The sequence below is a fragment of the Prionailurus viverrinus genome, chromosome X, assembly GCF_022837055.1.
Source record: "Prionailurus viverrinus isolate Anna chromosome X, UM_Priviv_1.0, whole genome shotgun sequence".
NCBI lineage: Eukaryota > Metazoa > Chordata > Mammalia > Carnivora > Felidae > Prionailurus > Prionailurus viverrinus.
The window spans coordinates 87445869-87459044 of NC_062579.1; the positions used below are offsets into that span (position 1 = coordinate 87445869).

The 13176-nt window shown below is 40.7% G+C and overlaps 2 protein-coding genes across 3 annotated transcripts in view; one reads left to right on the top strand and one right to left on the bottom strand.

Annotated features, from left to right (window-relative positions):
- Positions 1–13176, bottom strand: part of LRCH2 (leucine rich repeats and calponin homology domain containing 2) — a 100340-nt gene that overhangs the window by 46550 nt on the left and 40614 nt on the right. For both annotated transcript variants that reach the window (XM_047844871.1, XM_047844870.1), the window contains exons 4-7: positions 12711–12816; positions 12491–12627; positions 7685–7818; positions 162–249 (exon numbers count right to left, since the gene is read on the bottom strand). In XM_047844871.1, the coding sequence (XP_047700827.1) occupies positions 162–249; positions 7685–7818; positions 12491–12627; positions 12711–12816 (465 nt within the window). The remainder of the gene's footprint in view (positions 1–161; positions 250–7684; positions 7819–12490; positions 12628–12710; positions 12817–13176) is intronic.
- On the top strand, positions 1285–2541 carry LOC125157830 (protein SET-like). Its single transcript, XM_047844873.1, has 2 exons — positions 1285–2318; positions 2506–2541. The coding sequence occupies exons 1-2, from the start codon at positions 1457–1459 to the stop codon at positions 2532–2534; spliced, it is 891 nt and encodes a 296-aa protein (XP_047700829.1). The 5' UTR covers positions 1285–1456; the 3' UTR covers positions 2535–2541.

The following is a 13176-nucleotide window of genomic DNA, read 5'->3' on the forward strand; positions in this document are numbered from 1 at the left end:
TCTGCTTCTAAAAATGTGCATGTCCTTTTCATCTGAAGTCATTAAATGCAATAATGATTGTATTTTTAAGCAAAATAAATCAAGTGTGCACAAGTGTCTATGTATTTCAAAACTCTAACAAAATTTATAAATAAAATAGATTAGCAATAGAAAAGACTCACTTCAGTTGTAGATAATCGTTTCTCTCCATTATCACTTCCAATCCCAGAGTCAGGGCCATGATTTTTATTTGGATAAAAATCTTCCATACTATGGAAATAGAAATTCTAAGGACAATTAGGGTTTTCTTCTTAAATCAACACAGACTTGACCTAAAATGTCCCTAGATAATACAGAATATATACTCTTGATGTTTAACATCCTTAAGGACATGAAGGGAAAGTATCAGAAACCATCTGATAAAATATTTTATTCATATCCCTCATGTAATATTTTCCCTTCATGTGCTCTGTTGTAAAGTGTCAATTGTTAACAATAAACTATTACTTCTCCTGAGAGATTCAGAAAAGCAGAGTCCTGCTAAAAAATACTCTTAATGAAAGCCCTTTCTATTTTTCTCATTGCTTTAACAAATTTTACCATAGAACACTGAAATATGTTTTTAACTTCATAGTTTCTTCTTCATTAGCTGTAAAAATACGCTTTCGCTTTATAAATAATGCCCATCCGATAATTAAGAGAAAATGCAAAAAAAAAAAAAAAAGTATGCAAAGCACTGAATAAACAATTGTTTTGGCAGAGCAGTCCTTGAAAATTTCGGAATTACACAACACAACAGTATGCCGCCCAGGTTGCAAGGTATTTTTCGCTTTAATTTGCAAATTTACATACGCGCAACCTTGCATACACTCCATACGTACCATTTATTATGTGCCAGGAATTAAGCTAAGTGCTTTAAAGACAATACCTCACACACGCCTTGTGAAAACTCTAGCAGGTTGGTGGTGCAGTCTCACTCTGCAGATGAGAAAACTGAGGCCAGGAGGGATTGAACAACTTTTCCATGACACGCAATTTGCAAATGGCGGCTTAAATGTGATCCCAAGATTATCTAACACTGAAGTCTCTGATCTTAATCACGATGCTCTTATTTCTTCCCCAAATGCCGATCCGTACACTTTCCAGGAATGTATCAATATAGGTGCGCCGCCTCCTCCCCTCCGTACGCAGAAGGCCGGGCGGGGCCCGCGCGACGCCCCGCCCACTCCCCCTCCGCCCCCCCATCATCAGGCCGTGACGTCGTCAGGAAGCGCACTCGTGAGCCACGAGGCAGAGCGGGCGGCCGCGCGCCGGGAGGAGGCGGCTGAACGCCGGGAGGTCGCATAGAGCGAACGAGCGAGCGCCCGCGCGTGTGACCCGTGTGGCGTGAGGCGTGAGGGGAAGCCGCTGCCTGCCCCCTTCGCCTTCCCTTCTCTCCTGTTCCCTGCGACCGTGACCGCGACCGTGGAGCAGCACCATGTGGGCGCCGGAGGCCGAACTCGGTAAAAAGCTCAACTCCAACCACGACGGGTCCAGCGAGACCGCAGAAAAAGAACAGCAAGAAGCGATTGAACATATAGATGAAATACAGAGTGAAATCGACATACTTAATGAACAAGCCAGCGAGGAGATCCTGAAAATCGAAGAGAAATACAACAAGCTCCGCCAACCGTTTTTTCAGAAGAGGTCGGAAGCGATCGCCAAAATCCCAAATTTTTGGGTAACAACATTCGTCAACCATCCACAAGTGTCTGCGCTGCTTGGGGAGGAGGATGAAGCGGCGCTGCATTATCTGACAAGAGTGGAAGTGGCAGAATTTGAAGATATCCAGTCAGGTTACAAAATAGATTTATATTTTGATGAAAACCCTTACTTCGAAAATGAAGTTCTCTCCAAGGAATTTCACGTGAATGAGAGTGGTGATGCATCTTTGAAGTCCACCGAAATCCTATGGAAATCTGGAAAGGATCTGACGAAACGTTCAACTCAGGCACCGAACACGGGCAGCAGGAAGAGAAAGTATGAAGAACCTGAGAGTTTTTTCGCCTGGTTCACTAACCATCCTGATGCAGACGTGGATGAGTTAGGCGAGCTCATCAAAGATGATATTTGGCCAAATCCACTGCAGTACTACTTGCTTCCTGATATGGATGATGATGATGAAGAAGAGGAGGAAGAAGAAGAAGAGGAAGAAGAGGAAGAAGAAGAAGAGGAAGAGGAAGAAGAGGAAGAAGAAGAAGGGGAAGGGAAAGGAGAAGGAGAAGAAGAGAAGAAGGAAGAGGAAGAAGAAGGTGAAGATGATGACAAGGGGGAGAAAGGCGAGCCGGATGACGACAAAGGTGACTAATGGAACGCGGATGGATGCCAACCTTCCTTTTTCAGTTTTCTCCAGTCTCTGGGAGCAACTTACAATCTTCCCCACCCCCATCCCCCCCCCACCCCCGCCCTTCTCCTCCTCTTGTGCTCATTTGCCCTGTTTTTTGTGTACTTCATTTTTTTTAAAATGTTTGTTTGTTTGTTTTTCAGAGAGAGAGCCAGAGACACACGCAGCGTGAGAGCCACAGGCGGAGAGAGGGGGAGACGCAGAACCCGAAGCAGGCTCCAGTCTCCAAGCTGTCGGCGCAGAGCCGGATGCGGGGCTCCAACCCACAAACCGTGAGATCACGACCCGAGCCCAAGTTGGACTGAGCCACACAGGCGCCCCTCGTTTGCCTTATGTTTTGAAGTCTCTTTTCTCTCCCTTTATGCCATGGTTCTCTACTTATTGGGGGGGGGGGGGGAGGGGGAATACGTTGAGCAGAATACACTGGGAAAAGAATCTCTACCCCTTTCTGTTCCAAATTCATTTTTATCCCTTTAAAAATTTCGTCTCAACAAAAACTTTATGGAATCGGCACTGCCATGTTCTGTGGGGAAAAAAGGGAAAAAAAAAAGACAAACGTTCTGCTCCCTTAGCTCTGCTGGAAGCTGGAGGGTGTTTAGGCCCCTGTGTAGTAGCGCATAGAATTCTAGCTTTTTCCCTCCTTTCTCTGTATACTGGGCTCAGAGAGTAGTACACTGTGTCTCTGAATATGGACAGTTAGCATTTACCACCATTATCTGTCTACTTTCTCTTGTTTAAAAAAAAAAAAAAAGAAAACTTTTAAAAATAGGATTAGAGAAGGTCAGCAAAGGGTGAGATGTTTGGGTGGGTTGAGCGGGCATTTTGACCACATGGCTTCTGCTCTGGCAGGTTTATAATTGTGATGTTTAACAGACATCCTTGCAGCTGAAGATGACACTCTTACAACAAAATTCTCTCCTGATGATGATTTGAGCCCTGCCACTTGCCAGGAGAGTCGGCAGAACCCGTAGGATCTTATTTAGAATTGACATTCTCTTGGAATTTTGTTCTTGTTTATTTTTAAATATCTTTTTCTTTCATTGGAAAGATGATGCTCAGTTTTAAACGTTAAACGTGTACAAGTTGCTTTGTTACAATAAAACTAAATTTCTACAAAAAGGATTTGATGCTTTTCTCTCAGAACAGATGTATTTCATTATGACTTTCCAAGTTTGAGTCATATAATGTATTGTCAAACTTGGTCACCCTGACTCCGTATTTTTTGACATGCACTTTGCCGGGTGACCTCGGGGCTTGTGTGGACTGAGAAAGGGATTTGAATTAATGGGTACGATTTGCCATCAGCTTCTGAAATCTTCCACCTCAGTTGGGGTACCAGATTGCTCAAAAGTCAGTTCTGATTATGCCGTGCCCTTGATTTGTATCCCAAATTGGCGTTTTTAAAAATGGGCCTTTATTTACCTGGATATAATCACAGTGCCTGCCACCGCGGTCAGACAGACCTGGTGCTCTAATGCCGAATTACACGAAGGGCGGTTGCTGGCCTGTCTTCATTGGCACTATGAGATGTGGCCGAGAAGACAGACTCTCAAGAGAAGTCTGTGCTGGTGGTGAACTCAGGAGTACTTTCGTCTCAAAGTACTAGCTATTTCGCGCACAGCTCTCAAGCGAGGCCTGTCTGTGTGAATCTGGGTGAGAATGACCGGCTCGGCTCCGCTAAATGCCATTGTGCGCAGACTAACATTTTGGGAAGCTACCTAATGCATAAGCTTTTTCATGCTGTAAAGGATGATAGCTAAAATTAAATGCCACTTAACTTTTTCAGAGAGGAATTCGTGGATAGCCAGGTCAAATTCAAAGTTTTCTGATGCATGAAACTTTATAAATGGAACGATTCCATCGATAGGCAAAGGGTAATGAAAACCTGTCTAGATGGATAGCACGTATAATTTCTGCACAGGTCATGTTTAGTAAGTACTACATCAGTGTATACGGGTCAGGAATCTTGCTCCAATAAAGGAACATAAAGATTTAAAACTATATATGTATAAAAAATTAAATAAACTCAGGTGAGCAATTACCAAGTGTCAGACACTATGCTGAATGCCTGAAAAGATAGGAGATGAATTAAACAAATGTTTGGCCTCAAAGGGCTCTCAGCCCAGAGGGGAAGTGTGTTTATATATTTTGAAGACTATGACAAAGGTAAATCTATCAAGTAACATGAGAAAAGAGTGATCAATTAATTCTCCTTGGTAAGGTTAGGAAGGGCCTCACCCAAGAAAGTGGCTTTGGAGCTTAGTCTAGAAGGATGAAGAGAGGCAATCATTGCTAGCATTTATGGAGTGTCCTTATTAGCTTCTGTGCCAGGTACACATCATATTTTATTTATAATCCTTACATTCTGCAATTCATGCATCATTTCTTTTCATAAATGAGAACAGAACTTCTAAAAGTTATCCTCCCAGGGGGGAAAAACAGAACCCGTACTGAATATCATGTCTTGAACTAGTTGCCGAGTACACATTTAATTCTCACAACAAGCTTTTGAAGTGGGTATTGTTAACATTTTAAACAAAGAAATAGGCTCAGAGACAGTAAACAACGTATGCAGGCAAAAGAAGAATTAAGAGGTTAAACCATGATTAGAAGCAAAATCCACCTGACGCCACTGCACAATAATACATCCGTGTACTATACTAAAATCTATGCGTATCTGTGATAGTTGACAATGATAACAATAAGCTATTAGTTGAGGAACTGTTATGGGTAAGGCGTGTTAAGTGCTCTATATACATTATTTAATTTAATCCCGACAGCATCCATATGATTATTTCCCTTTTTACAAATGTAAGAACACTGAGGGCTACAGACATTATGACACAAGGACATGAAGTTATCAAGAGTCAGAGAAGGGTTTCATGGGTATATTATGCCTGACTGCAAAAGTTGATATACCTAACCACTGTAATGCTTATCTGTGTAGAATAAATACTTCACAAAATCGCCAAGGCACAGAAGGCTATTCTAGGTAGTAAGAATCAAAGAGACAAAGGCATAAGCGTAGAGGTGGAAAGTGCACACAGGAATTTTCTAAGTAGTTCAAAACAGCCTGTGAGTAGAAAATCAGCACGCCTAAGAGTCGCTTCATAAGTAGATTCAATTGACTTGTACTACCCTATATAGTAGCCACTAACCATCATATGGCTGTTGAGCACTGGACATATGGCTAGTCTAAACTCAAACGTGCTATAAATGAAAAACACACACCAGATTTCAATGATGTAACAGAAAAAGAATGAAAAACCTTACATTTTTTATAGGGATTACATGTTGAAACATGTAATTACGGGTTTTGGATATCCTGGGTTCAGTAACATTAAAATTAATTTCACCTGTTTCAGTTTTACTTTTTTTTTTACGTGTATTTATCTTGAGAGAGAGAGAGAGAGTCAGACAGAGAGAGACAGAGGGGGAGAGAGAATCCCAAGAGGGGCTGGATCTCACAAACCGTGAGATCATGACCTGAGCCGAAATCAAGAGTCGGACGCTTAACTGACTGAGCCTACCCAGGTGCCCCATTTTTGCTTTTTTTTTTTTAATGGATTACAAGAAAATGTAAAATTACACATGTGGCTTATATTCCACTTCTATTGGACACCAGTGCTAGAGACCATCTCTAAAATATATCTCCGTTCTTTCCACTCCTTTTCGTCTCCACCGCACCCACCCTATTCCAGACCCCTTGATCTCTTGGCAGTACTGCAACAACCTAACTAGTCCCTGTGCTTCTACGTTTGTTTACTTCCAATCTATGCTCCTTTCAAAAGCCAAAATAGCCGTTTAAATATAAACCAGATCATGTTCTTCCGCGGCTCATAACTGTCTGCTGACTTCCCACTGCACTGTAAGTAAAATTCAAACTCTGCACACCACAGCCCCCAAAGCCCCCACGTGACTTGAGGCCTGACTACTTCTCCAAAATCAACTCGGACGTCTTTTTCTTCAGCCACTCTGCTCCGACCGTGCTGGCCTTTCAGTTTCTTTAACACACCAAGTTTCTTCCTAACTTCGGGTCTTAGCGCGTGTCGTGCTTTCTGCCTGAAATGCTCCTCCCTTAGTCTTTACGCAGCTAGCTTTTCTCCTTTCAAGTCTTGACTTAAAACCTCACCTTCCCAAAGCGACACTCCCTGACCACACTCCTGAAACATGTTCCTCTCCTTTGTAGCCCTTGCCACAATTTGAAGTCGTATGTGTGCATGTGTATTAGGTTTCTTTGCTTCATTTGCTGGCTGGCTCCTTCTCCGCTAGACTGTGGGCTCCATGAGGGCCGATACCAAGGTACAGGCCATTCAACAAAACATACCCTGAACCTGCCAGCAGGCATCTGACTGCTATTTGGTGTTTGGTTCAACTGATATTGGTACAATAAACAAATGATTAATATAATCAGTGTCACTACTAAAGAAAATTCATTTTTACATAAACGTAAAGCAAACTAATAGAGATCACAATACGAATAAAGCCTAATTTTTATAGGACTGTTTGGCTTATTATCACTCATAATATTAAACAGAATAATCTTTAGGAATTAAATATAATGTGTAAATATTTAATTCTACTGAGGCAACAGAAATACTCTAGAAAACATCCCATTTGGGAATTCAAAAACACTACTTAAATACTGCCATTCCAATTACTCTAAACTCTGTCACAAATAAAATGACAAACCTTTAAACATTTCAGGCAGGAGTGTAGTCTCCCTTTCTGCAGTCTCACCCCATTCCACATTATTTCCCATACTACTTGGCGGAATCGTATTTTCATAAAATCTTTCAGACATCCCGAAAGGATGAATCAAAAACAGATAGTCAAATCTACCATTTCAAAATCTCACGAGGAGATAAACACCAATGTCGTACAGAATATCAGTGATAAGTCATCTTTAATCCAGACATGAAGAATATGAAGAAAAGGAGAAAGGTACCCTAAAATGTCTCACCCCCAAATCAAATTCTACTAGTTATTACAATACTAGTTAGTACAATAGAGGGATTATCATAATAAATTAACAGTTGCCAAGGGCTGAGAAATCAGTGTTTCTGTAATATAAAGTCAAACATTTACATTTTGCTACCAAAATACTAGTAATACTTAGTTTTTTGAGACAATCCCATATTTATTCTAGTATCACAGAATTCTATGATGGTGATATTTCACTTCAGTCAGTTGTTGATTTTAATCCTGGGCCAATCAACCTAAATATATTCAGTACACTCAAGATGAATCTGTATCTTTTACCTACAGAGAAGACAGCAATCATGAAATGAGACTGTATGAATATTAAGAATATTACATTACCTGTCTGTGAGAGGCTGGGAGGGCATCCTTTTACTCAGTGAGGGAAGATCCAGAGAATCTGGTTTCTTATCCATTCTGCAACATGCTTGGATATTTAAGTATTTAAATATGTGTACTTTACCCTTTAAACATATCTGTCAATAAATAATTGAGAAAGTAGATTTAGTTATATAGGCCCAAATATTAATGTCACCTACCAATTTATTTATATGTGTATATATATATATATATATATATATATTTTTTTTTTTTAAGTTTATTTACTTTGAGAGAGACAGAATACGAGAGGAGGCGGCACAGAGAGAGAGACAAAGTGGGAAGACAGATAATCCCTAGCTGGCTCCACAGGGTCAGCACAGAGCCTGACGTGGGGCTCGAACTAACCAAACTGAGAGATCACGACCTGAGCTGAAATCAAGAGTTGGACATTTAACCAACTGAGCCACCCAGGTGCCCCTATTTATATATTTTAATAATCTTAAATTATGCTGAAACATCACAATCACAATAGAAACTTTACATATCTGAATCATTTGTACTTCTGACAGTTTATGAAAAAATCTGACAATACCAACTAAAAGTCTACTGCCATTTATAAGTTAATTTTTCTGTACGTGACTAAAGTTTTCTTGCTAAAAGTACAACAAACCACTAAATAATATAAAATCTATAATTCACAAAAGTTGCTTATTTTATTTTATTAATGTTTATTTTGAGAGAGAGAGAGAGAGAGCGGGGAAGGGGCAGAGAGAGAGACACAGAATCCAAAGCAGGCTCTAGGCTCCAAGCTGTCAGCACAGAGCCGATGCAGGACTCAAACTCAAACCTCGAGATCATGACCCGAGCCGAAGTTGGATGCTTCACCGACTGAGCCACCCAGACGCCCCTCACAAAAGTTGTTTTTATTAGAAAAAAGTGAGAAGAAATATATTCACTGTAGTGATGAGAACAGAAAAAAAAATAATAACCCATGTAATTCTTTAAAATAATCTTATCAGAACCACAAAGTTGTTTGGTCCAAACACTGGAATAAAGTTAATCAAAATAATATAAATATAGGAAAAATGCATTTGTTGAAAGGTGTGATAGCAGGCCAGTTAGAATAAAATAATTTTTCAAATGGTCAATTCAACTAAAATATTGTCCTGAAAAGTTACTTTCGTTGGTGGTGGAGAAGAGGAACAATGGGGGCTAAAATACTATGTGAAAGAAAGTATTTTACATAAAAAAGACAATGAGCAGTAAGAAAACGTAAGTTAACTTCAGTCACCATGAATAATATCAAATAAATATTTCTCAAAAACTGTCATCATGGGGTGCCTGGCTGGTCAGTCAGTAAAGCGTGCCACTCTTGATCTCGGGGTCCTGAGTTCAAGCCCCACATTGTGTAGAGAGCTTACTTTAAAAAAATTTTTAGGGGAGCCTGGGTGGCTCAGTCAGTTAAGCCTCCAACCCTTCGTTTCCGCTCAGGTCATGATCCCATGGTTTATGAGTACGAGCCCCACGTTTGGATCTGCGCTGTTGGCGTGGAGCCCGTTTGGGATTCTCTCGCTCTGCCCCTCCTCCTCTCCTGTGCGTTGTCTCTCTCTCTCTCTCTCTCTCTCTCTCTCTCTCTCTCTCTCTCACACACACACACACACACACACACACACGCACACATTTTAAAAAATGAAGACAAATAAAAAATAAAAACAGTTTTTTATAACTTATTCAAAAATGTTTTGGAAGGACTGGCTGGCTCAGTCGGTGGAGCATGGGACTCTTGATCTCGGGGTTGTGAGATCAAGCCCCACATCGGGTGTAGAGATTACTTAGAAAGTGAAATCTTAAAAACCATGCTTTGTTTTATGGATGGTCTTACATAACCTACAAACATGCAAAAAATAATCAACAAAGAAAACAGTAAGAAACAAACAAACAAAAAAAAACCAGTAAGAAAAGTACATGAAACAGTAATTATCATTCCAGGCATAAAGAATGTTTCTTAGATAATTGTAACAGATACAAGACCTGACCACTGAAAAACTTCATTTAAAAGGAAAAACTCTGAGCTATTAGAATATAAATAATTACCAATTAAAATATATCCCATTATCTGTATAAACCAAAAAACAATCATCTTTCATTACCAAATTAAATACCGGTGAATTCTTTTCTTCTGTAATTTTTTTATTGCAGTAATTCACATACATAATTTAAAATCAAAGAGAATTACAAAAGTGGTAACGAAAAATTAATCCCCCATTTCACTCCTTTCAATCTCCAAGACTTAGTCCCCACATACCAACTCTTTCGAGCGGTTTTCTGCTATTTACCTTCATATATATCAGTAATATGGTTCTGTTTTACTTCTTAGCTATAGATGTTATTTATTGAGGTCTTACTAAGGAAAATGAGGACTCAGATTTCTTACATTACCACTGCCCACCACTATCACATATCATCACCGCCACCATACCATCCTCCCATCTTCGATCCCCATCAATTTGTTTCCTCCTTCAGAAGTATAGCCTAGTGGTTAGAGCACAGACCCTGCAGTCAGACTGCCTTGCTTTGGAACCAGCTGTACCCACGCTAGCTATGTGGCACTGAATAAGTAAGTCCCGTAACTTCTATGCTTCTGTTTCCTCATGTATGAGATGAGATATAATAGTACCTATTTTACAGGGTTACTGTAAGAATCAAATAATTTAATGCATGTAAAGCATTTCGATAGTGCCTGGAACACAGTAAGCACTAGAAATATCTCTGCTATTATTACTCCTATGTCACAATCTCTCATTAAATCAAAATACAGTATTATGACAAGAAAATATTCTGCTGAGGCCAAGAGTGATACACATTTGGCTGCTGAGTTATGGAAGAGAATCTGAGAGAATCTACCTACGCCGTAGAATAAACCCCAGGCTTTTGCTAAGGCAAGTGAGGGCTAGGCATGCGACTACAGAGCTAAGGGCAAGAATCCGAGGGTGTAAATCTTTTTTTTTTTTTTTTTAATTTTTTTTTTTAACGTTTATTTATTTTTGAGACAGGGAGAGACAGAGCATGAACGGGGGAGGGTCAGAGAGAGAGGGAGACACAGAATCTGAAACAGGCTCCAGGCTCTGAGCTGTCAGCACAGAGTTGGATGCGGGGCTCGAACTCACAGAGTGCGAGATCATGACCTGAGCCGAAGTCGGCTGCTTAACCGACTGAGCCACCCAGGCGCCCCCGAGGGTGTAAATCTTAAGACCTGTAGTGTCCGATATGGCAGTCACACTAGTCACATGAAGCTATTTCATCTAAAATTAATCAAGATAAGATTAAATTTAAATTTAGGCTCCTTAGGGGGCGCCTGGGTGGCTCAGTCGGTTAAGAGTCTGGCTTTGGCTCAGGTCATGATCTCACGGTTCATGAGTTTGAGCCCCACGTCAGGCTCTGTGCTGACAGCTCAGAGCCTGGAGCCTTCTCTGGATTCTGTCTCCCTCTCTCTCTGCCCCTTCCACGCTAGCTCGCTCGCTCGCTCGCTGTCTCTCTCTCTCTCTCTCTCTCTCTCTCGCTCTCTCTCAAAAATAAACAAACATTAAAAACAATTCAGGACAGCACAAATCACAGAACATTCCTGTAGCTGACAAAGTTCTGCTGGACGGCACTGCCTCAGACATTCTACAGACTTTCACAGTTCCAGTCTTTCATCCTTCTATTCAGTTACAGCTCTGCTCCAGTACCAAGCCATTCCCAGGTCTAACACAGCAAGTAAATCAACCTTCTTCGTGTTGCCCTCTCCCATAGCAGACCCAAGTTCCAGCTTTCCCCTGCGCTGCTAAGGCAGCTACTACCAGGACACCAGGCAGCCCTCATTTGAATTAGAAAAAGCATCCTCTTTGGAATGAGTGGAATGTACCTTTGTAGAAAGAAAAAGGCAACCCTTCTTCTGGAGCAGAGCGCCTGCTGGCATCTCACTGCCACGTGCCTCCTCAGCCAGATCCTCTCGTGCCAGTGTAAGTAAAGACCCCAGTTCCCACTATTTCATCTATCTTCCATGTTCCAAAATTCTGTTGCCATCCCTCCCCTGCTGCCCTCTTCCCTCTCATTCTCTGGCCTTATTATGGGTTTATATCTTGGTACATTCCTTTACTGTCATTTTAGTAGATTCCATATGGATTGAAACCTCAAACTAAAAGGCTGAATTAATTCTTTTCCACTTGTATCTTGTTCTTTCTGTTAGGATTCCATCTATCAGTGTTGAGAATGCGTTCCAATCAGGGGCGCCTGGGTGGCGCAGTCGGTTGAGCGTCCGACTTCAGCCAGGTCACGATCTCACGGTCCGGGAGTTCGAGCCCCGCGTCGGGCTCTGGGCTGATGGCTCAGAGCCTGGAGCCTGTTTCCGATTCTGTGTCTCCCTCTCTCTCTGCCCCTCCCCCGTTCATGCTCTGTCTCTCTCTGTCCCCAAAATAAATAAATGTTGAAAAAAAAATTAAAAAAAAAAAAATAAATAAAAAAAGAATGCGTTCCAATCAATCATACAACAAAAAGTCAAGTAGATACATACCCGAGTAGGATAGAGGCAGAGACCCTCCACAGTCTATGTTTTTAAAGGAACGCTGACAAACAGAATTACGCATCTGGGCATTCTAAATTCTGTGCTCCAGAAGCGAAACTAAAACTCCTACCAAAGTGAAAAAGTCACTTCGCAGAAAAACTCCTTTGGCCAAGAAGGCCTCAACAACGAATGGACTCCTAATTCTGATGCTTTCTGATTTAGCAATCTGATGGATAATTATGAAGAAAAATAGAAGGAACACGTACTGTATTTTTATTACAAACCTGTGCTGGTGGTACTTGCAATGGATTATTATCCAAAATCATTACTTGCAAATGATGCAGCTTCCTGTAACAAACTGGAATTTCGGTCACTTTATTACAGGAGAAATCCAGCTTGACTAAGGGAAGATCTCCTAATTCTGTTCAGAAATGAAAAATAATAAAATTAAATTGCATATAGTTGCTCTCTTGTTCATTTCAGTAAAAAGAATGAACATCTTACCATCTGGCAACACGTGAAGATTATTTCTTCTGATATTGAGCTCTCTAAGTGAATGTAATTTTCCCATTTGTTGGGGAAGGACCTGAATCTCATTGCAGCTGATATCCTAAGGAAAATAAGAAAATAAAATGATCACAAACTAACTGAGAAATACAGACATATTTCCATTTTCAAATTAAAGCACATGGCTAATAGCAAAAGCTACCTCAAATGTTGTTTCTCTGAAAATGGATTATCTGGCAGATTTCTATTAATGTTTCATCATAAAGTCAAGGTGGCACAGTTAAATTTTTCCGTGCAAAACTGTGAATAATAACTTAGGACTACATAATTCAGCCTTTTGAAAATCGCAGCTGAAGACTACTCTCACCAGCCAAAACCAGAAGTAAGGATAATCCAGGCACTCCTCATTCAGAGGTAAAATAAAAAACAACGATCAATCACTTTGATAATCTGTCAATTATGG